At 44.8% G+C, this 20570-nt stretch overlaps 1 protein-coding gene across 4 annotated transcripts in view; it reads right to left on the bottom strand.

Moving 5' to 3' along the window:
* Positions 1–20564, bottom strand: part of arhgap28 (Rho GTPase activating protein 28) — a 21774-nt gene extending 1210 nt beyond the window's left edge. For all 4 annotated transcript variants that reach the window (XM_050056704.1, XM_050056703.1, XM_050056702.1 and 1 more), the window contains exons 1-13: positions 19983–20564; positions 17044–17225; positions 16754–16971; positions 12318–12429; positions 11448–11767; positions 11067–11229; positions 10584–10675; positions 6853–6930; positions 6562–6715; positions 4982–5064; positions 2557–2772; positions 2345–2470; positions 1–113 (exon numbers count right to left, since the gene is read on the bottom strand). The exon at positions 1–113 is cut by the window's left edge and continues 15 nt beyond it. In XM_050056704.1, coding sequence (XP_049912661.1) covers positions 1–113; positions 2345–2470; positions 2557–2772; positions 4982–5064; positions 6562–6715; positions 6853–6930; positions 10584–10675; positions 11067–11229; positions 11448–11767; positions 12318–12429; positions 16754–16971; positions 17044–17224 — 1856 coding nt within the window. In that variant the 5' untranslated portion in view covers position 17225; positions 19983–20564. The remainder of the gene's footprint in view (positions 114–2344; positions 2471–2556; positions 2773–4981; positions 5065–6561; positions 6716–6852; positions 6931–10583; positions 10676–11066; positions 11230–11447; positions 11768–12317; positions 12430–16753; positions 16972–17043; positions 17226–19982) is intronic.
* Between the last annotated feature and the right edge of the window lie 6 nt (positions 20565–20570).

The raw sequence follows: 20570 nt of genomic DNA on the forward strand, positions 1-20570 counted from the left end.
AAGCGGGTGATGACGTCTCTTGCTGTCATCTGTCCGTCCAGCTGTACAGCCATGGAGACCTTGGCGTGCAGAGGGGCGTGAACCCTGACAACACCGTCCCACAGCTCCGTGATCTACACACACACACACACACACACACACAGATGTTAACATAGTCATGTGATGGTTGGCTGGGGGCCAGTTGTTCAGTCTAGGTCATCGTTACTGGTTTTGGGGTTGGTTGAATGCCTCTGGTCTCTCTCTCACCTGTTCTCTGGTCTCTGTCTCACCTGTTCTCTGGTCTCTGTCTCACCTGTTCTCTGGTCTGTCTCACCTGTTCTCTGATTCTCTGATTCACCTGTTCTCTGGTCTGTCTCACCTGTTCTCTGATTCTCTGATCTGTCTCACCTGTTCTCTGGTTCTCTGTCTCACCTGGTTCTCTGATCTGTCTCACCTGTTCTCTGGTCTCTGTCTCACCTGTTCTCTGGTCTCTGTCTCACCTGGTTCTATGGTCTCTATCTCACCTGGTTCTCTGGTCTCTGTCTCACCTGGTTCTCTGATCTCTGTCTCACCTGGTTCTCCGATCTGTCTCACCTGGTTCTCTGGAACTCTGATCTGTCTCACCTGGTTCTGTGGTCTCTGTCTCACCTGGTTCTATGGTCTCTGTCTCACCTGTTCTCTGATTCTCTGATCTGTCTCACCTGTTCTCTGATTCTCTGTCTCACCTGTTCTCTGGTCTCTGTCTCACCTGTTCTCTGGTCTTTGTCTCACCTGTTCTCTGGTCTCTGTCTCACCTGGTTCTCTGATCTGTCTCACCTGTTCTCTGGTTCTCTGTCTCACCTGTTCTCTGGTCTCTGTCTCACCTGTTCTCTGGTCTTTGTCTCACCTGGTTCTCTGATCTGTCTCACCTGTTCTCTGGTCTCTGTCTCACCTGTTCTCTGGTTCTCTGTCTCACCTGTTTTCTGGTCTCTGTCTCACCTGTTCTCTGGTCTTTGTCTCACCTGGTTCTCTGATCTGTCTCACCTGGTTCTCTGGTCTTTGTCTCAACTGGTTCTCTGGTCTTTGTCTCATCTGGTTCTCACCAGGTTCTCTGATGTCTGATCTGTATCACCTGGTTCTCACCTGGTTCGCTGGTCTCTATCTCACCTGGTTCTCTGGTCTTTGTCTCACTTGGTTCTCTGGTCTCTGTCTCACCTGGTTCTCTGATCTGTCTCACCTGTTCTCTGGTCTCTGTCTCACCTGGTTCTCTGATCTGCCTCACCTGTTCTCTGGTCTCTGTCTCACCTGGTTCTCACCTGGTTCTCTGATCTGTCTCAACTGGTTCTCTGAGCTGTCTCACCTGGTTCTCTGATCTGTCTCAACTGGTTCTCTGAGCTGTCTCACCTGGTTCTCTGGTTCTCTGTCTCACCGGGTTCTCTGGTCACTGTCTCACCTGGTTCTCTGATCTGTCTCACCTGTTCTCTGGTCTCTGTCTCACCTGGTTCCCTGATCTGTCTCTGTCTCACCTGGTTCTCCGATCTGTCTCACCTGGTTCTCTGGTCTCTGTCTCACCTGTTCTCTGGAACTCTGATCTGTCTCACCTGGTTCTCTGGTCTCTGTCTCACCTGGTTCTCCGATCTGACTCACCTGGTTCTCTGGTCTCTGTCTCACCTGTTCTCTGATTCTCTGATCTGTCTCACCTGTTCTCTGATTCTCTGTCTCACCTGTTCTCTGGTCTCTGTCTCACCTGGTTCTCTGATCTGTCTCACCTGTTCTCTGGTCTCTGTCTCACCTGGTTCTCTGATCTGTCTCACCTGTTCTCTGGTCTCTGTCTCACCTGGTTCTCTGATCTGTCTCAACTGGTTGTCTGATCTGTCTCACCTGGTCTCTGGTCTGTCTCACCTGGTTCTCTGATCTGTCTCACCTGTTCTCTGGTCTCTGTCTCACCTGGTTCTCTGATCTGTCTCACCTGTTCTCTGGTCTCTGTCTCACCTGGTTCTCTGATCTGTCTCACCTGTTCTCTGGTCTCTGTCTCACCTGGTTCTCTGATCTGTCTCAACTGGTTGTCTGATCTGTCTCACCTGGTCTCTGGTCTGTCTCACCTGGTTCTCTGATCTGTCTCAACTGGTTGTCTGATCTGTCTCACCTGGTCTCTGGTCTGTCTCACCTGGTTCTCTGATCTGTCTCAACTGGTTGTCTGGTCTGTCTCACCTGGTCTCTGGTCTGTCTCACCTGGTCTCTGGTCTGTCTCACCTGGTCTCTGATCTGTCTCACCTGGTTCTCTGAGCTGTCTCACCTGGTCTCTGAGCTGTCTCACCTGGTCTCTGATCTGTCTCACCTGGTTCTCTGGCCTCTGTCTCACCTGGTTCTCTGGTCTCTGTCTCACCTGGTTCCTCTCAGTCTTGTCGTTCTTCCTCCTCAGCAGCCGTCTTTTTGCCCTGGTCAGGCCGAACCGTTTCTGATTGGATGCCTGGTTCATCTGTCTCACCTGAGACAGCAGGAAGCTGGGGACCTACCACAGAAAACAGGATGTGATTTCACAGAAACCTGAGCTGGTGTTGCCACAGAGGCTGTGCATGTGTGTGTCCTGTGACTCACAGTCCACAGCAGGTCCTGGTGTGTGATCATCAGTCGGACCAGGTGAGCTCCACCCACCGCCTCCTCCATCTCCTCCTGTTGCCTGGCGATGGAGCGTTTGTTGCCATGGTGAGGGCGGGTAAACAGGTTGGGTGCCATCACCATGGAGACGTTCCACAGAGACATCCTGTTCTGGTCCTGGTGAGAGACTACCTTACGCAGGAAGACCATTAGAGCCTGTAACCATGGAAACACATCAGTAACCATCTGAATCTCAGGTGGAAGATAGAGACACAAAAACTCCAGGTAGATGGAGGAGACGCACAACCGTAGGCGGTCCGGAGGTGGAGCCCAGAGGAACTCTCTTTTTGGAGTGAGGTGACGTGTGACCTGCTGAAAACTATAAAGAAAATTACTGACCTTTTTTCCACGACGAAAATGAGACGATGACGAGCTAAAAATAGATCTTGACAATAAAAACTGAGACGAAATCTGTTTAATTTTTGTTGACGAGACGTGATGTAAATGTTGGTGGTGGACTGTCGGACACTGACAGCTTGTAATGATCTTCAGCTGCCTGATGAGCGACAGGCTGTAAACTCCAGTAAATAGTCTGCACCAGGATGTTTGGGTTGGTGCGAGTTGTGAGCTGTAATTCAGCAGTAAATAATCAGCCGTGTGTGTCTGACTGTGGATGGTGGAGCTGCTGAATGGATTTGTGGAGTTTGTTAGTTGCAGTGGTGGCTGTTAGCAGCTAGCTCCGCTCGCAGCCAGCAGCTGCCGGACTTCACAGCTTCACAGCTTCACCCCGCAGGACTTAACTTCGTCACAGTGCCTCAGAGCCCAAAGTGACACCTTCACAATGTTTTTTTTTATTATTGCTAATATACATTAAAGTTATGAAATAATAAAAAGCAAAATCAGCAAAATAAAAATGTTCCTGTTTGTGAAGATGAAACCATGAAATGTTTTTGCATTTAAAATGACTTAAATAATTATCAAAGTAGTTGTGATTTACTTTTCTGTGAGTTCATTAATCGGCTCCGCTCCAGCTGAACTTGCAGGAATCTTAATTTGTAAAGTAACTAGTAACTGAAGCCGTCAGATGTAATGGAGTAGAAGTACAGACTGAGAAGAAAAGACTGACTAAATGTATTTATTCCTTTACTAGGAGCAGCTTATGTTTTTTACGTCATGATGATGTTAGCATGAGACGTTTGGAAGAATTGACAAAACTTTAAATGTCTAACGTTTTTTCGAATTACATGTTGTTTGAAGGTTAACATCTTGACATTTAGAAGACGTTGGGTTTTAGTTAATCATTTGTCGTTAATATTCTACTTCAGATTGATGCTAACATCAGACGTCTTGACATTGAATTTTGGTCACCTGAAGTCACAACCTAAATTTACCAAATATCTCACGATGTTCGTGGCAGCTTATGTTATTTTATTTTTATGTTTGTATTTATAAGTTTAAGTTTTGCAGACGTTGGATGGATGACGGTAGCATGAGACATTTGGAAGACATTGGGTTTATATTGGAATAAATATCAGGGCGACGAAGCTTTAAACGTCTAACAATGTTAAAATTTCATGTTGTATGGACGTTCACATTATGATGTTTAACAAATGTTGGATTTTGTTCTCCATACCTTATGACTAAATGTCAAGGTTTGGAAGATGTTGGATTTTTATTGGCTTGACGATACTCTAAGTGACTAATAACATTAGAATTTAATGTTGTCAGGATGTTAACATTACGACATTTGGAAGATGTTGGTCACCTGACGTCACTACTGAAATTAACTAAACATCTAACGTTGTTAGTGGCAGCTTATGTTATTTTATTAGTATTCATTTTTTATTAGTTTTATAAGTTTTGCAGACATTGGGTTTTGTTCTCCGTACCTCACAAATAATTGTTGTCTTTCTACATCATGATGATGTTAGCATGAGATGTTTGGAAGACGTTGGATTTTGGTTGGAGTGAATATTGGATTGACGAAACTTTAAATGTCTAACAATGTTAGAATTTCACGTTGTTTGGATGTTAACATTATGACGTTTAGAAGACGTTGGGTTTTGGTTAATCATTTGTCGTTAATATTCTACGTCAGATTGACGCTAACATCAATCAATCAATTTTATTTATAAAGCCCAATATCACAAATCACAATTTGCCTCACAGGACTTTACAGCATACGACATCCCTCTGTCCTTAGGACCCTCACAGCTGATCAGGAAAAACCAAAAAAACCCTTCATCAGACGTCCTGACATTGAATTTTGGTCACCTGATGTCACAACCGAAATTAACCAAACATCCCACGATGTTCGTGGCCAGATGGTTACGCCTGTAACCTGTGTCCTGAGAGTGACGCCTGCTGAGGCTGTGATGGTTTCAGGCTGAGACACAAACACAGTGATGAAGTGACTGTGATTTACTTTGAGTGTGTCTCTGTTCTCTTCTGGAAGCAACAAGGACAGCAGCTGCAGAGCCTGGACCTGGTGGACCTCAGAGGACACACCTGCAGAGACACAACAGGACAGGCCTTCACTGGTTGTGACATGTGACCTCAAACTGTCACGTGTTCCTGTACTGAAACCAACATGGTCGCCGTCCAGCAGATTGTTTGTGAGCAGAAAAGGTTTAGAGTGTAGATGGAGAGGAGTTTCTGACAGACGGACTGAGGACTGAACCATGACGTCAGCTCAACAGAATCGGTTAAAGAATAAAATAAAGAAATATTGCGTTACGTTCGGACCTGTCGTTAACGCTGACAGGCTTATTTAAAACATGCAACACAGAGTTTATAATACTACACATTTATGTCAGTGGAAGAGTAGGCCTATTTATATTTTCATTTAATATTTTTTTAAATGTCAGTCAATATTTAAACGTACTGTCCATGTGATGAAAATAACTGTGACCCAGCTCGTCTTTGATTGGCCTCCACAGAAAGACAAAATACACAACTCCTCATTTGTGTTTGGGTACAGTGCCAGTTGTTCTTATTGACTTTATTTAACTATATAGCCTCAGTTATCTCTCTGTGTGGGTGTGTCTGTTTACTTGTCAGGTACAGACATTTGGTACAGACGGATGTGATACGGCGACACAAAGGAGGAGAAACTTTTCATCGTCAGGCTGCGAGGAAACTTTGTCTTGTGTCCTCCTCTGAGGAGCTCACAGATACTTCATACGACACTGTCTCTGCTTCTGTTTGATATCTAGTGTCGAGAAAACCCCCCAATGTTAGCTTGTTTACTATGTGACGTGAGTGTCCAGCTGAGCCCCGTTCAAACTTTAAAACTCTGTATGAAAAAACAACAACAGATGATCGGAAAATAGTTTTAAACCTCATGATCTGACTCTAAGTCAGGTTCAGCCGTGGGAGTGCACAGCTTAACGTTAAAGCGTTAAAAAGTGCCATTAGAACAACAAACAAATGAAAAGTGCTGCGCGGGTCATGTTGGTGCTGAGCTGAGGCGAGAGCGGCCGATGCTGCCGGACGGTGCACCTCCAAAACCTCCCATAACTCTGTTTCAAACAGCAGACCTTGGAAACACGTCTTTCCTTCCAGTGGGACCGGTGTGCAACTGTGCGGCTCGTCGGGGCAGCAGCAGCCAAACGGCGCCCAGACAGAGAGCAACACTAAGATGTGTCTCATTTGTGCTCTGACAAAAAATCCTCTGAGTAAGAGACATGTTGCTGATTCCCAAGCTACTGTAACTGCTATCACGTTGCCATGGTAATGGGTCATGTCTGACTGTTAAACACACCCACCAATCTGTGTTTGAGAGAGTGTCAGCTGATAAACAGGAAGTAGAACTGACTGGAGGAGGAGGAGCTTTAAATACCGTGCTTCATGTAACCCTCACGTAAAGTGGCAGAAACCTTACTGAGGATGTGGGGACTCACCGACCTTATGGGGACAAAGAACAGGTCCCCACAATGTCTGTTTATGACTCTGTGTGTGTGTGTGTGTGTGTGTGTGTGTGTGTGTGTGTGTGTGTGTGTGTACCCAGCACAGAGCGGTAGGTGGACAGGTGTGTGTGTGTCAGCAGAGGTGTTGGCAGCTCTCTGATGAAAAGCTTCAGCAGACCTGCGGCGTCCACCTGTCTCACTGCAGACCAGTCGAACCCTCCACAACACCTGTCTAACTCTCTACGCAGGTACTGAAGACAGACAGACAGACAGACAGACAGACAGGTGTTCACAATCATTCTGTAAGCATTAGTGTGGATGTTTAACAGATCTCAGTGTGTGTGTGTGTGTGTGTGTGTGTGTGTGTGTGTGTGTGTGTGTGTGTTACCTTGAGTCTGGCGGCTGATGCTGGCACTCTGAGAATCCCTTCAGTCTGCAGGCCAGTCTGCTCTAAAATACACAACAACTACACACACACACACACACACACACACACAGGTTTGTTTTTGTACACTTGTGAGGACCCTCGGTAACACACTGCACCAACATCGTTAAACGTAGAAAAAAACATTTCGTCGTGAGGTACGGAGAACAAAACCCAACATCTGCAAAACTTATAAAAACCGTTTGAAAATAAGATAGCATAAGCTGCCATGAACATCGTGAGATGTTTGGTTGAATTTAGGTTGTGACATCAGGTGAACAAATTCAATGTCAGGACGTCTAATTCCGATGTCAATCTGACGTAGAGTAGCAACGACAGATTATCAACCAAAATCCAACATCTTCCCAACATCGTAATGTTAATATCCAAACAACAGTTAATTCTAACATTGTTAGACATTCATCAATTTGAGCATTTTCAAACGTCTCATGCTAACGTCATCTAAACATAGAATAACCTTTAGTCGAAAGGTACGGAGAACAAAACCCAACATCTGCAAAACTTACAGAACTTATGACAAACATAAAAATAAAATAACATAAGCTGCCACAAACATCGTGAGATGTTAATTTAGGTTGTGACGTCAGGTGACCAAAATTCAATATCAGGACGTCTGATGTTAGCGTCAATCTGACTTTGAATTTTAACGACAAATGATTAACCCTAACCCAACGTCCTCCTAACATCGTAATGTTAACATCCAAACAACGTGAAATTCTAACATTAGACATTTGAAATATTGTCAATCCGATAAAAATCCAGAATTTTTCAGATGTCTCATGCTATCATCATCTTGACATAGAATAACGTTTGGTCGTAAGGTACAGACGTCATATTGCTAACGTCCACACAACGTTAAATTCTAATGTTGATAGCAGTGGTGTAGTGGAGGGTATACGCAGGTAACGGAGGTGTTTCCACCTCTTTTTTCTGGTTGTTAACAGTTTCAAACAAACAGCTGCAGGAACATATGAGGTCAAACCCGTTTCCTCCTCCGTAACCTCGCCGTCTACCCAACAGTTAAACCACCTCATCAACTACCGTGACACCGACTGTAATTAGACATGGAAAACATCGTCAACCTGATTTTCATTCCAACCAAAATGAACAGCTGAAGCTGTGTGTAATGGTCGCGCGTAATGACAGCTGTTCTGTCGACAGGTCTGATGAGCAGTGGAGCGGGCACAGATATCGATATGTAAACTGATTAAAGGGTGTTAGCGCCTCAATTTATGTCTCACTGTGGGAGAGTAAACAAAGATCGTGCATGTGCGCCCAGCTCCACAGTGACGGAGATTTAAGTGCACGTGATCTTTTATAAATCCAGAGTTTGACATCCGGACGTAAAGAGACCTTCAGATAACTTTATCAGTCAGTCAGAGGGTCAGTGAGCGGAGTCGGACTACTACTTGTGGTGACGCTGCTGCCCAGCACTGGTTATTTGTGACAGCGTGAGAGTTTACTGCTCTGACTTTCAAAAGAAGAAACAAATATGTTGCTCATTTCAGAGACTTTTATTGTCTCTGTTATAAATGAGTCTTGTCCTTTAACAAAACTCAAGTCATTTCATGAAAACACGCAGTATCTCTTATCCGATTAATCGCCACAATAATCGACAGAATACTTGATTACTAAAAGAATCAATAGCCGCAGCCCTAGATTCAGTTTTGGTGTTCAGAGGTCACTGTGACCTTACATCTGTCTCATTCTCTCGAACATGATATCTAAAGAACGCCTGGGGGTATTTTCTCAAATTTTGCACAAATGTCCATGTGGACCCAAAACCAAGCTGATTAGAATTCAGTGGTCAAAGGTCACTGTCATCCTGTCCATTGTACTCTTGGGAACATTTTTTTAAGTTTGGCACAAACTATGAAACTGAACTATGAAATGATTAGATTTTGGTGGTCAAAGGTCAATGTCAGTGTAACCTTGCACCTGTCTCATTCTGGTGAACATGATATCTCAAAAACACAGTGAAGTAATTTCTTTAAATTTGACACAAACGTCCACCTGGACTGAAGAATAAACTGATTAGAGTTTGGTGGTCGAAGGTCAAAGGTCACTGTGACCTCATTTGGCTTATTCTTGTGAAGGCAATTTCGTAAAAACGCCTCAAGTGTATTTCTTTAAATTTGGCACAAACATCCAACTGGACTGAAGGATAATCTGATTAGAAATGTGTGGTCAGAGGTCAAAGGTCAGTGTGACCTCACAAAACATGTTTTTGTCCATAACTGAAGAATTCATTCACTAATTCTGACCAAACTTGACACAAATGTCTAACAGGATGAATTAATGAAGGTCAAAGGTCAAAGGTCAGTTTGACTGTGACATCATCATGTTTTAACGTCATATCTCAGGAACAGAAGGGGAGACATTTGGTCAGATACTGAATTGGTGACTCTAATCTTGAACCTGTGCTGATTGTATAGATCTTCTGTGTGTGAAGCATCCATGTTTTCACTGACAGGTTGACAGAGGCGTACGACCACGAGGTGGTGATTCAGGTTTAATTTATTTATTGAGGGCTTTAATGCATGTATGAAAAAACACAAATAATTCGACCCTGGGCTTTTATTATTATTATCATTATTATTAGGCCTTTTCCTTTTTGTTAAGAATGAAAATACATCCTATCGAGTTCCAGGACTGTTCATAAAACATTCGGGGCTGAAGCCTCGGACGCTGAGGCCGAACAGCGTCACAGGACCAGCTGCTCTGAGGTCAGTCAGCAGCAGCTGATCTGATCTAAATGAAACTTTGATAAATTTAACTCTGTCAGCTGTTAGCTTCGTGCTAAATGCTAACCCCTCAGGAATGTTCAGCTGTTAGCACGCTAGCTCCACAGAAAGCTAAAAGACAGCTCAGAGAACGTGGAGGACACTGTACGCCATACCTCTGCGTCTCAGAAACAGGTTATTAATACAGAATATGATCAATAATAAACCATGATGTATTATTAAAGATGAGTCTACCCTGCAGTGTTAATCTATTATGGTACAATAATATCATATGGAGTGTTCTGTAATGCCTCAGTCCGTCCACTCAGCCTCCTGCAGGGTCATCCTCCATCTGTCCACCAGGTGTCCTCAGACTGTTTTACCTGTCCCAGTCACTTGCTCACCTGTTTTGACCTCCCCTCATCAGCCCCGCTGATGTCTGCCTGACTGTCAGCCTCGCTTTAGGGGGCGATCACACAGAAATGAGATGTGGACGCTTCAAAGACGCTTGAAACGCTGGAAGCAATGCGTGCTAGCTACTGGCGTCTGTCGCTCAAAAAGTTGAAAATATTTTAACTTTTCAGCGTCTATGCGCGTCTAAAAAGACGCTTCAACGCCGGTCAGATGCGCCATATCATAGGAAAACAATGGTTTTACTGGCGTCGCGCATCTAGCGTTTTATCTCTGTGTGATCGCTCCCTTAGTCTTTGCTTTCCAGTCCTCTGGACCTGAACCTGAATCTGGACCTGGACCTGGACCTGCTCCTCCTAACTGACCTGTTCCCGACCGTCTCCTTAGTGTCTGTTTGTCCTCCTGTCTTTATTTACCAACCCTTTAATGAAGAACTTTGACTATTGACAGTATTTTTTACATTATTGTGTTACGACTGTAACTTCAGTAAAACACCTGTCTCCACAGACAGACAGACAGACAGACAAACAGAGACCTCACCTTCTGGAAGACGACAGGAACTTTGACTCCAGGAAACTTCTTTCTGTCGTTTTCCAACAACAACCTCAGAGGAACAGCGAACACACCGCAGTCTGACAGACAGACAGACAGACAGACAGACAGACATGCAAAACTCAAATAAGAAAACTGTCACTGTCACCTCCACATAGTCTTAAGTAAATCATTCATTCATAACTGCAACAACAACAACAACAACAGCGTATTGCTGATTAATGACCTCCCTGAAACCCCCAGTAACATCCTGTAAACAACCACTGCTGAAGTTGTAGCAACATCCTGTAAACAACCACTGCTGAAGTTGTAGCAGTGACCTATAATTAATCTTTAACGATGATCTTGTGCTCAATCAGCTGTCGTATCTTTCTGACATCTCATTGGTTTAACCTCAGACCCCTCTGCTGTGTGCTATCTGCGGTTTGTCTGAAACCTGCGTTCAAACCGGGATGTAAAAATGAAGTGCACCCCGGGTCCTGCGACGTGGCGGGCGGGTGCGTTTGGTTTGGACTCCCAGAGCGAGCAGGAAGGTGGAGAGCTCGATGTGAGAGATGAAGCCAAGGCGGATGAGGTCACATGATGACAGGTCGTCTGCTGAGGTAAGACCCTGAGAGGGAGAGACAGGTACAAACTACACACACACACACACACACACACACACACACAAGCACACACAGACTGTTTCATGTTGTCAACACAAACTAAAACATGAGACTGTAAACAAAGAGTAAACAATACGACTGTGACGACGGACAGGTGAACTCATCACTGTATGATGTTTATTCATCAACCTGCAGAATAAAACTTGATTCCTAATTCCTCCAGTAGCCAATAACAGTTCTGACTCACCGGCAGGTCACTGTCGTCTCCATGGAAACGAAGGCAGTCCCAACAAGTCCCACCCTGTTTATGCTCAGCCACGCCCTCTGAGTACGGACAGTCCCGGAGCAGCCAATCAGCTCGTCTCGACCAATTGACAGGTGGAGAGTGTGTGTGTGTCGGTGAGTGTGTGTCTGTTGGAGAGTGTGTGTGTGTCTGTGAGTGTGTGTCTGTTGGAGAGTGTGTGTGTGTCTGTGAGTGTGTGTCTGTGGGAGAGTGTGTGTTTTTGGGGGATGACGGGTGTTCGGGGAGGTGATCCTCAAAGACAAAGGCAGGAAGAGCTGGTCGAACTGGAAACAAACAGTGAACAGTTACAGATCAACATGATGAGTCATCAGGAGTCTTTGTGTTTGTGTCACCTGACAGGTGTCAGTCCAGTCTTCTCTCTGTTAGCTCTGATTTTGGTCTCCACCAAGTCCACCAGAAATATCTGTCTCTGTCGGTGCTGGATGTCCCACTATGTCCACCAGCTGGTCTGTGACTGTGTCTGTACAGAGTAACTGAGCAGGTAGAGCTCAGAGTACCTGAGCAGGTAGAGGACAGTGTACCCGAGCAGGTAGAGGACAGAGTACCCAAGCAGGTAGAGGACAGAGTACCCGAGCAGGTAGAGTGCAGAGTACCCGAGCAGGTAGAGTGCAGAGTACCCGAGCAGGTAGAGGACAGCGTACCCGAGCAGGTAGAGGACAGAGTACCCGAGCAGGTAGAGGACAGCGTACCTGAGCAGGTAGAGGACAGAGTACCTGAGCAGGTAGAGGACAGTGTACCAAGAACCTCAAGGAACACTTGAACCCTGAAGGACATAACAGACCAGTGCTCGGCCATGAGCAGACAGACAGGTACCTCTATGAGTGTTTCGGTGGATGGTTTTGGTGGTGTTGTGGTATCGACTTGGTGGTGACTCGGCGCGGTGAGAGGGCGGGGAGGGGCATCGTTCTACTGAGTCTTCATCAGGCTGGAACAGTGTGAAAGAGAAAACACTGATTCATTACAGTCTGTTTCAACTGTTCCAACAATTCCCAGAATTCATTTCAAGTGCTGTGTTTAGAGATAGAGCCTCCACACACAGATATTAAAAACAGGGCTAAGACTTGGGGAAAACTTTACCAGTTTTCCAGGATATATAAGAAGCTGCTTTTTTGCCAGACACACCAGTCGGAGCTTCGAGTCTGACTCAGGTTTATTGATGTTGCTGTCTTACAACAATAAACTCTATCACATCAGATTCTGCCAGTAAAGCATTTTTCTTCGGTGTTTTTGAGACATCTGTGGTTTTGTTCAAGGTGTTTTTGACAAAGAGTTGACAAGAGTTCCAGACCATCTTCCTGGCCCAGGTTGGGGACAGTCTGCCAGTCTGATCAAGCATCTGTGGGACGTGCTGGTACTCCACCTCCCAACCCAAAGGACTCACAGGATCTGCCGGCAGTGCCCTGGAACCAGACACTCCCAGAGGTCCTGTGTCCAGGCCTTAAGAGGTCAGAGCCAAATCAGTTCCAAGGAGGCCCCACCATGGATCGGGGATACCACCATGTCCCACAGATGCTCGATCAGCCTGGGATCTTTGTCACATTCCTAGGGCCATTCCTGAGCAATTTTTGCCATGTGGCATGGCACTTTGTCCTGCTGAGGTAGCACTACCATTGAGGAGTGCCATTGCCACAGTGGAGGGGTATTTGGTCTGGTCAGGGCTGAGAAAAAATAACGTAGCAGAGTACAAAGGTACGAAGTACGAAGGTTCAGCTTCCATCAAGACAATGACCCTCAGCACACAGCTGAGTCAACGCAGGAGTGGCTCAGGAACAACTCTGTGAGTGTCCCCAAGTGGCCCCGCCAGAACCCTGACTTGAACCCAATCAAACATCAACCCTCTGCCGGTCCCCATCCAACCTGCTGGAGCTTGAGAGGATCTGCAAAGAAGGATGACAGAAAATCTCCAAAATCCAGGAGGGCAAACTTGGTCACGTCGTAGTCACTACCAAAAAAGGTTCTGACTACCTCAGTCTGTGATAGTTCAGTTTTTCTTTTTCTAAAGTCCAGTTTCATCTTTATCATGGAGTGCAGTGCTGACTGAGTGACCATTGCCCGCTGAGGTGACATCAATGCTGAATGTGGACAGTGTAAGGTGTGATGCAAATGAAAGGCTAGCTTGCTGACAAACACCCTGAAATATGATGAAATTGGTACATTTTTATTTCCTTAGGTTTCATACTGGCCTGCAGATTCACTGCAGCAAAGCAGTGACTCTCATTTGGGGCGGTTTGTATGTTTCATGGACAGTATCAGCTGGTTAGACATGCCAACAATCATTGTCACCTCTACACATACTTCTTTGCTATTGGTTGAGGCAGTGACTTGGCCGGTCAGAAGTTCACCAAAGTTGAACTGGACATGATGTGAAGTTGCAAATTTCTGAGGTTGCAGCAGTGAAACAGGCTGCAGTGTGTAACCACTCGGGGCATGAACACACTGTCAGAATAACAATCTGAGCCTGTCAGTGACAAAAACACTTTTAGTGGATGGACACTAAGTGTCTGACAATATTATGAAAGGATCCCTACAGAGATAGAACTTTGTGTTAAAGAGTCAGATCCTTTTTGTTTAACCAGAAACAGCCCTGAAATCACCAAACCCACCAGACTCCATTTAAATAAAGTCATTTTATCGTCATTAAACACACTTCATTCAAAGTCGTTTGAAACAAAATAAAACTCATGGCAACCATCTTGGTTCATCTCTCCACTGTTCCAACAGTCACCAACTCTGGTTTGGTTGAAATTAACCCTTAATTCACCAGTTAGATGTGAAAACATGCTGCCTCTATACACACTAACATGACTGTTTATTTAAATGGAATCTGGTGGGTTTGGCATTAGCGATTTCGGGGCAGTTACTGGTTAAAGGAAAAGGATCTAATGTTAGTTTCCTCCATCCAAACAGTGTTAGGTTGTTCAGCCACTGGTAAAAATGTTGTGAGCCTCCAAGGACCTGTAGTCCTTGGCTTCCACTGTGTATAAATCCCGGCTTGATATGGCACATAGTCAAAACATAATGTTAGGCTGATGGCATTGAGTAATGTAAGCACTGCTACTGTCTCAAAATTGTGCAAAGACATGACACCTTGTTAGGGCCCGAGCACCAGACGGTGCGAGGACCCTGTCGAAAGTGGAATTATCATTTTTCTTTCAAATGAATCTCATGTTTGAGGAGCTAAAGGTGTTGGAAAAGTCATGAAACGTTGCACTCATGCCACAGCTAGTGAAAAATTTGATATTTTATGGGTCCCCTGCTCAGATGCCAAAAATGGCTCAGTAATGCCTCCTACAAAATTTCTACAAAGCAACCCCTGAAGCTGGTTTCACCTACATGTAACATCCCAAGGTGCACAAAAAAGTCTTTTGGAGCCATTCCCTAAACCCAACGGGAAGTCGGCCATTTTGAATTAAATGTGTAATTTTTGTGCCATTTACAGGAGTTGTGCTTTAACAAACCCCTTCTAGAAAAGTATTCTATTTTTCAAATTTGCTCTGTTTCATTTAAAGACCTTCAAAATGAAAAGCTTTTAAAAGCTTGAGTTTTCGTCAAACCGTGTGACTGTAGCGAGGTGTCAAACTTCCATGGTTCGCCATCAAACAGGAAGTGGTTTGTAACTGAAAGGTACATGGTCCAATCTGCCCCAGACTTCAGAGGTTCTATGACAGTTTTGCCCTGAACACGTCTATATGTCAATAATTATTTAAAATTGTAGCGCCCCCTACTGGCAACAGGAAATGACATGTTTTGTACTTTGATTTACATCTCTTAGTAGGCTGGCCAGATGCACCTCGTCTTTGTTTTCAAAAGCCTCAAGACCTTAATGATACTTCAGTTATGAAGACTGAGTTTTTGTCAAATGGGGTTGTTGTGGAATGGCGGCCATTTTGCAGTTGCTGTAACTTGCGCATACATTGTCCAATCTGATTCGAATTTCTCGTGCTTGATAAAGACTCGTGACATTAAGGTGCTGAACTTGAGTTATAGTCATAGTGCCACCTACTGGCAACAGGAAACTACATGTTTTATGCTCTTATGCCAGCTACTCCTCTTGCTGTTGACGAGATCCACCTTAAATGTGGTCAGACAAGCCTTGAGACATTTATGATGCCATCCAGAGAAGATTTTCATCAAATGCCATTGATATGGCAACGCAGTATTTGCCATGAAACAGGAAGTTGTTGTAACTTGAATGAACTTTGGCCAGTCTGCCCCAGATTTCACGCTTGGTAAGTCTCCAGGCCTGAAGGCATCAACATGTCAATTACCCATTAAAGTCTCTGCGCCACCTACTGGCAACAGGAAGTAAGTATTGTCAGACAATTATCATCTGATTTACATGAAATTCACATGGTTTGGTCTACAACTGATATACAGGAACATGAAGTACATTTTCTGTGCTCACCAGCGCCACGTAGTGGGCACAGAAAGTGCTACAAAATCTGAAATAGGTCATTTCAGTATCCATAGCCTATGCAAAAAATACCATGTCACCATGTCATGCATATCAGACTTTCAGGGAAATAAACAACCGGGTCAGCTGGTGTTCCGCCAGTGCCAGAGGTGCCAGAGGTGCCAGAGGTGTGAGGGCCCGTCCATTGCTGCTTGCAGCTTTAATTGGCATTAGACTTTTCAGGCGGGGGGAAAGGACCGTTTTCCCCCTCGCTGACCACACCCCCAACTATGACTAGAATGGAAGAGATCATTTTCTGGTCTCTTCTCAAGACAGTACGACATTCTGATGATGAATTATATGAACATGTACTACCCTCACAGTGATGAAAGTTTTAAATAGAGACCTGGGTCAAGATGACGTCAAGTTAAAAAAGTCTGGTACGGATGAGTTGCCTGTTTTTCGTCAACTGAAACAAAGTGTTGAAATCTTCCAAATTGTTTGATTCTTTGTATGTTTTCTGAAAACATGTTTTGATTATAGTTTTGTGCCCTCTGTTTGGTTTAGATCAATTATAACTCCAATTCCAAATCCTCAAAAGATGACTTGAAGGCATCACTGAATTATCAAGGCATCAGTCTACGGAGCTTTTCCTCCATCTTAGCAACATATAGAGAACATTATGACTCGATGTCGACGTAAATGTTTTTCATTTTTCATTGACTAAAATGTTTTTATTTTTCGTCGACTAAAACATTTTGAATTTTTGGCTCATGTGTGACCGTATCCTGTGGCTGCAACACATGAAAAAAGGGGAGGGTCATGATACTGTCTGACTGAGTATGTTTGTACCCACCTCAGTGAAGATGTCCCGCACGTCTCTGATTGGCTGCCTGTTTCTGGTCTTCAGTGTCTCATTGTAGTTGTCCAGCCTCTTTCTCACCGTGGCGGCTTGTTGCCGTGTCAGCGTGGACAGCAGCGCCTCGGCCGGTGGCGGCGCCTCTTCTGACAACAAGTCGGTCACCAGTGAGGATAACCCTGCCTCCTTCAGCCACGCCTCCTCCAGCTCCACCTCTACAGGTAAACAAGGACGGGTACGAGTCAGACAGAAAGACGATGTCTCACTCTGCTGTCAGTTTAACTCACCATCCATACTCTTCCTCTCCTCCTCATCCTCCTCTTCCTCTCCCTCTTTCTCCTCCTCAATGCTCCGCACTTCTCTCCAGTAGGTTTCCATGGTGACGTGGCGGGGGTCAGAGGTCACTGTCCGAGGGGGTCGAGGGCGGGCAGAGGTGGGGAGGGAGGTAGAAGGTGGTGATGACAACATCCTGCGGAGAAAAAAGAAAATAGGTCCGCTCAGCCAATCAGAACCCACTGACTACAGTTTCACTGTTTATGGGTTTATTTAAGCTTGAGTTAAACTGCTAACAGCAGCTAACAGAAGCTAACAGACGCTAACAGCAGCTAACAGGAGCAAAGCTAACAGAAGCTAACAGACGCTAACAGCAGCTAACAGGAGCAAACAGCAGCTAACAGGAGCTAACAGAAGCTAACAGCAGCTAACAGGAGCTAACAGAAGCTAACAGCAGCTAACAGGAGCTAACAGCAGCTAACAGAAGCTATCAGCAGCTAACAGCAGCTAACAGCAGCTAACAGAAACTAACTGGAGCTAACAGAAGCTAACAGAAGCTAACAGGAGCTAACAGCAGCTAACAGAAGCTAACAGGAGCTAACAGAAGCTAACCTGAGCTAACAGAAGCTAACAGGAGCTAACAGCAGCTAACAGAAGCTAACAGGAGCTAACAGCAGCTAACAAGAGCTAACAGAAACTATCAGCAGACCCACTATAAATCTCTTGACATGAAATCCATCCAACTCTTTGAAACTTTGAAGTATTTATTACAGGTGTGAAAGCTAAATATTATAAGAGTTCTTTTATTCAGATTTTGTGGTTGTTGGAAACGTGAAGCCAACAGCAGCTAACAGTAGCTAACAGTAGCTAACAGAACTTACAGCAGCTTACAGCAGCTAACAGCAGCTAACAGAAGCTAACAGAAGCTAACAGACATTCAATCCGTCCGACTCTTTGAATAGTTGACGTTTGTCTATTGAAGGTGTGAAAGTTGAATTTTGTTTTGCGGCTGTTGGAGAGACGAAGCTGAGCTGACATTAAATATTGATTGTGTGTGTGTTTGAGAGGAAGTCAACCTCTTTCAGTGTATTGATCAGAGTGTGTGTGTGTTGAGGGGAACCTCTGTCTAATGGTTTTGGTTCCCAGGGGAGGACAGAGTGGGGTGTGCAGGCAGTGTTTCCATTAGGAGGAAATGGATGGTGTGAGCCAATCAGAGCTCAGTCAGAGCTAAGTGTTTTCACTCAGGTCCTCAGACAGTAATCTGACCTGGTTATTCCTCCTGTGCGCTTGACTTTAACTCGCTGCTCATTTGTTGGATTTAACTTTGGGTTCACGTCAGATTTTTGTTTTAGTTACTGAAAGTTGAGGTAAACGTTGAGTTTGAGTCGAGTTTTGATTCAATTCTGGATCATTTTGGGATCTTGTCTCATATCTGTTGGTTTAAAGTTGGATCCAGATCCAGTGTGGAGGTGCTCCTCAAAGTCCTGAGTGTGATGACCATAAACAGATACTTTGAATATCAGCTGGTGTTTGAGTCCGGTTCAGGTCTCTCAGTGAACTGGTTCAGACTGGTCAAACTGGTTTCAGGTTCATCAGAACAGATGGAAATCAACAAATCTCCAATCTTGAATGAGATCTGAGCATCACATGACTCTTCACAGATTGACACAGCAGCAACACACTGCAACAATAGTTAGTTTGTGTTTATTAATTGTTAATTGTTTTTAAAGTGACAGAAGAAATGTCCTCTTTAGTTTAACTGGTCGTGTTTGTTCATCTTTGTTTTCAGTTATTTGTTTACAGCCAAAATCACCCGGCCCAGCATCGGCCCAAACTCTGCACGTCAGAAGAATTAAGTTGGGCTCGGCTGAGACTTGGGAGGAATGATGCCCCAAAGTCAGGCCAAATAAACCGGCCTGATTCCGGCAGCTGTGTCTCAGCCAGGAAAAGCCCGTGTCTACGACGCCCCATAAGGCCCAGATTTGGTACCCATCAACGGGCCAGAACACATTTTAGTGCTGGCCGCAGTTTCTTCGAACTGCCGTGTCTCAGCCCAAAACGTTCTGTGGCTGTAACACCTAAATCTGCGGCAGATCTGGCAAAAGTACACGGCCGGCTCACATTTGGCACCACGGAGCCAGAACATGGCTGAGTCAGCCGACACTCTGCTGCAAATGGGCTGAGTCTGACAGTGTACTTCTTTATTTCATAGGTCCACAACTTGTAAATTTTATTCTGTCAACTCTGTCTTTATTTTTTTGGGTCATTAAAAGTCGTGGAGTCTTCCACAGAAGCTACTGCTGTCAACAGAGTTTTCATCAGTTTGATTTAAGAAGAAAAATCATCGTCACGTTTTCATGAGCTCAGTCCAGAGACTCGGTGATCCAGAACAGGACAGCGTTACAGACTCAGACCAAGTCTGGCACAGATGACACCTGACTGGATCTGTTCTGACTCACTGTGAATCACAGTCGGTATGAAATCTGTCAGATCCTTCAGAAGTTTCTGATTGGATCTGAAGCTGCAATAATCAATCAGTCAGCAGAAAACTTTGGCAACTATAATCCAGTAATTGTTCAGGTAATATTTGCCGGTTCCAGTTTTCAAACTGTCAGTGGACCAGAGGTCTGAAGATACCATCAAAGGAAATAATGATCAGATTTATTGATGGTGAATATCAATAGTTCGAGCTCAAACTGTGTCATTAAGACGGTGAAGATGTTTGTGGATCTGATGATTTGAATCTGATCACAGATCCATAGAAACCATAGAAACAGAACAGGTCCCTCAGAGTCTGACTCAGAGTCTGAGTCACTGCTGGACTCGTGTTTATCTCCACCGATCCATCTCTGCCGTCAGCACCATCAGTGCACTATGTTATCAATGTGTTATCAATATGTTATCAATGTGTTTCTGTGATCAATAGAGACATAAAGAGAAGAAACAAACTCACCTCTGATCCGTCCGGCTGCTTCTCGTCTGTGTGGAGAGACGGAGGGGGCTGGAGATAGGAGGGGCCACAGAGAGAGGAGGGGCTCCCAGTTTAGACCAGCAGCTGGACACCAGCTTAGACTGGGAGTGCTGGAGAAGTCCTCCATCAGCTGTTTGTCCCCCACCTGTTAACTTAGCTTAGCACAGAGACTGAGACAGTATATTCGAATAGTTCCATGTCATAATGGCATGCTTTCAAATAACGACATCATGACAGTAGCTTACAACAACATTAATGAAAGTAATAATATTATAATTATAGTTCTGGCTACTGTGGTACAATATGTTGAAAGTATGTATTAATATCTGGCAGTATACATGTGTGACAATAGTCATATGTGTATAATAACAGTAGAAGTATGACTAATGACTAATGATGGCAGCAGCAGCAGGAGGCATCTGGCAGGACCACGGCAGCAGCACAACCACACACGTCACGCTGTCCAGGCACCGCTGCGATATGAGTTAATCTGAGAGACAGTGGAGCACAAAGGCTCCGGAGAAGAAGCCGAGTTAGTGACATCCAGAATGGCCGAGTTAGCAAGATGCA

The sequence above is a fragment of the Epinephelus moara genome, chromosome 11, assembly GCF_006386435.1.
Source record: "Epinephelus moara isolate mb chromosome 11, YSFRI_EMoa_1.0, whole genome shotgun sequence".
NCBI classification, from domain to species: domain Eukaryota; kingdom Metazoa; phylum Chordata; class Actinopteri; order Perciformes; family Serranidae; genus Epinephelus; species Epinephelus moara.